General features: G+C 59.3%; 1 protein-coding gene across 1 annotated transcript in view; it reads right to left on the bottom strand.

The window, feature by feature from the left end:
- Nucleotides 1–890: 890 nt before the first annotated feature.
- Nucleotides 891–2,620, bottom strand: part of FAM129C (family with sequence similarity 129 member C) — a gene marked incomplete at both ends in the record, with an annotated part of 4,163 nt that continues 2,433 nt past the window's right edge. Inside the window, 2 exons of the mRNA XM_008048398.1 lie at nt 891–974; nt 2,506–2,617. Of these exons, the coding sequence (XP_008046589.1) occupies nt 891–974; nt 2,506–2,617 (196 nt within the window). The remainder of the gene's footprint in view (nt 975–2,505; nt 2,618–2,620) is intronic.

Consider the following 2,620-nt stretch of genomic DNA (forward strand, 5'->3'; position numbering starts at 1 on the left):
GGAAGGCTGAGGCAGAAAGATCGCCAGAGCCCAGCAGGTTGAGGCTGCGGTGGCTGGGAGGGGTCACTGCATTCCAGTCTGGGTGACGGAGTGAGACTCCAACTCAAAAAAAAAAAAAATGCATGTAAACCCCCCAAAATATATAAGATAAAAAATAATAAAACCGGGTGCAGTGGCTCGGCCTGTAATCCCAGCACCTTGGGAGGCCGAGGTGAGATCCTTGCCTAAGCCCAGGGGTTCAACTCTAGCCGGGGCAACTTGGTGCAACCTCGTCTCTACAATAAATCACAAAAACTAGCTGGACGTGGTGACATGTGCCTGTAGTTTCAGCTCCTCGGAAGGCTGAGGCAGAAGGATCGCCCAAGCCCAGCAGGTCGAGGCTGCGCTGGCTGTGAGCATGCCCCTGCACTCCAGCCTGGGTGATAAGAGTGAGACTCCAACTCAAATAATAATAATAATAACACTGCATAATCATGTCTCCAAGTCAGTGGAAATCTGCACTGGTTCATCTGCAGGGATGGACCCTAAGAGACTGCCTGGGTCAGCCTGGGAGCACATGCGTCACCCGCTGCTGTGTGACAAATGAACCCCAAACTACCCTGGTCCCTTCACAGGTGGGGACAGGCTGTGGCTGGGAGGCACCCACTGGCTCCTGGCATCAGACACAGGACGCCAGCCTCCCAGTCTCGCCCCCAGTGCTGAGCCCACACACATGCCAGCCCCTCTGTGGCTCCGAGGTGCTCCCAGTGCCCAGCCTCCACGCGTGGCCCCATGCAGGAGCTGTGCCGTCCCCTCCAAGCACCCACCCCATCCTGCACCCCTGCCACAGGCCTTCTCAGCCCTCCCCAGCAACTCCCTGGTACGACCCAGGAGCCCCGTGGCATTCTCACCTGCTCCCTCCTGGTCCCCTGGGGCCTCTGGGCAGTCAGCCAGACCGCAGGACGTGTCACTGGCCCCAAGGGCCTTTTCCAGTTCTGAAACAGGAGACAAACCCCGGACACACCCGGGAAGCCCAGGAATCAAGGGGCCTCCCTGCATCTTCCCGGAGAGGCCACAGAAGCCTTACCCAGGAATCCCAAGAAAGTGGCCACATGGATTCCCCTCTCCCCATGTCAGTGCCGGTGGCAGACATTGCCAACCAGTCCCTGCACTCTCACCAGGCCTGGACACAGCTGTACCTGCCTTCCAAGGCGCTGCTCTGGGCAGACATCACAAGTCAATTGAGGATAGGATCCCTTAAGGACACATAAAACCTGTTGGGCACAGTGGCTCACACCTGTCATCCCAGCACTTTGGGAAGCGGAGGTGAGAGGATTGCCTGAGCCCAGGGGTTCGAGACCAGCCTGGGCAACTTGGTGAGACCTCGTCTCTACAATAAATTAAAAAACTAGTCGGGCATGGTGGCATGTGCCTGTGGTTCCAGCTATTTGGAAGGCTGAGGTGGAAAGATTGCTTGAGCCCGGGAATACAAGAACAGCCTGGGCAACAGAGCAAGACCTCATCTCCGCAAAAAAACTTTAAAAAATCAGAGCTTAAGCTCCTCTGCTGTCATTCACCCAGGCATGGTGGTGTGCTTCTGTGGTTCCAGCTACTTGGAAGGCTGAGGCGGAAGGATCGCCAGAGCCCAGTAGGTCAAGGCTGCGGTGGCCGTAAGTGGCCACCGCACTCCAGTCTGGGTGACAGAGTGAGACTCCAACTCAAAAAAAATAAATTAAATAAATAAATAAATAAAGCTCCTGGTATTTGAAGGGAACCCGCCACCACAGCCGGCCTCTCTGTGCCCTTTAAGCAGGCTCTGTGAGCCTCCCCTCTGTCCTCCGCACACCCTCCCGGGCTTGCCGCCCCGTCTCATGCCTTCAGCGACACCCCGAGCCAACAGCTCCAACCTCGCCCTCCATGCTGGGCTCCGTTCCCTTGGGACTGTGGCCTCGGCCTCCCGCCTGGTTTCCAGTCTGGCTTGCTACCCTCTGCTCACACACCCTCTGTGGCTCCCTATGGCCTGCACCCAAACTGCCCACAGTCCACGCTCTGCTGCTGTCATCTGAGGCCCCGCGGCCTCCAGCCTCCGTGCGGCGGCTGCGTGGATGCCGACGCGCCCCGATCACCGCGGCTTCCCGCTCAGCCCATGAGTGTTCACACCTCAGTCGTCACGGGCTCGGGCTCACGGGTGAACTGCCGAGGTGGGGGTTGGGGATGTTTCTGGAGCCATTTCCTAGCCCCGCGGCTCCTGCGAGTTCAGGGGTCTCAATGCCATCCCAGAGAAAAACAGGAGTGGCTGTTGAGCGAATACATGTGAGGTCTGTCCTCAAGTTCGGACTCCGCCTGCTTCTCACTCTGAGAAGCCCTACACAGCTCTCACGGCCTCACTCCGAGGCCCCCTCCTTCAGGGAGCTTCCGCCACTGCCCCTCTGGGCGCCAGCACCCCGACCCCTCTGGCCCGGGACTGAGGCCAAAGGGCAAGTGTTTCCAGGGACGGAGTGGCGAGGGGCAGGGGGCAGGGCTCACCTCGGTCGATCCTTTGCAGCAGGAGCTCCCTGACGACGTCCTCATACACGCCCTCCGCGGTCAGGGCCTGGCTGCCCGCGGCGAGGACGGCCCCCTCGAGCTCACGCAGCTCCTG

The sequence above is a fragment of the Carlito syrichta genome, unplaced genomic scaffold (assembly GCF_000164805.1).
Source record: "Carlito syrichta isolate Samal-C Ts95f unplaced genomic scaffold, Tarsius_syrichta-2.0.1 Scaffold123405, whole genome shotgun sequence".
Lineage (NCBI taxonomy): Eukaryota > Metazoa > Chordata > Mammalia > Primates > Tarsiidae > Carlito > Carlito syrichta.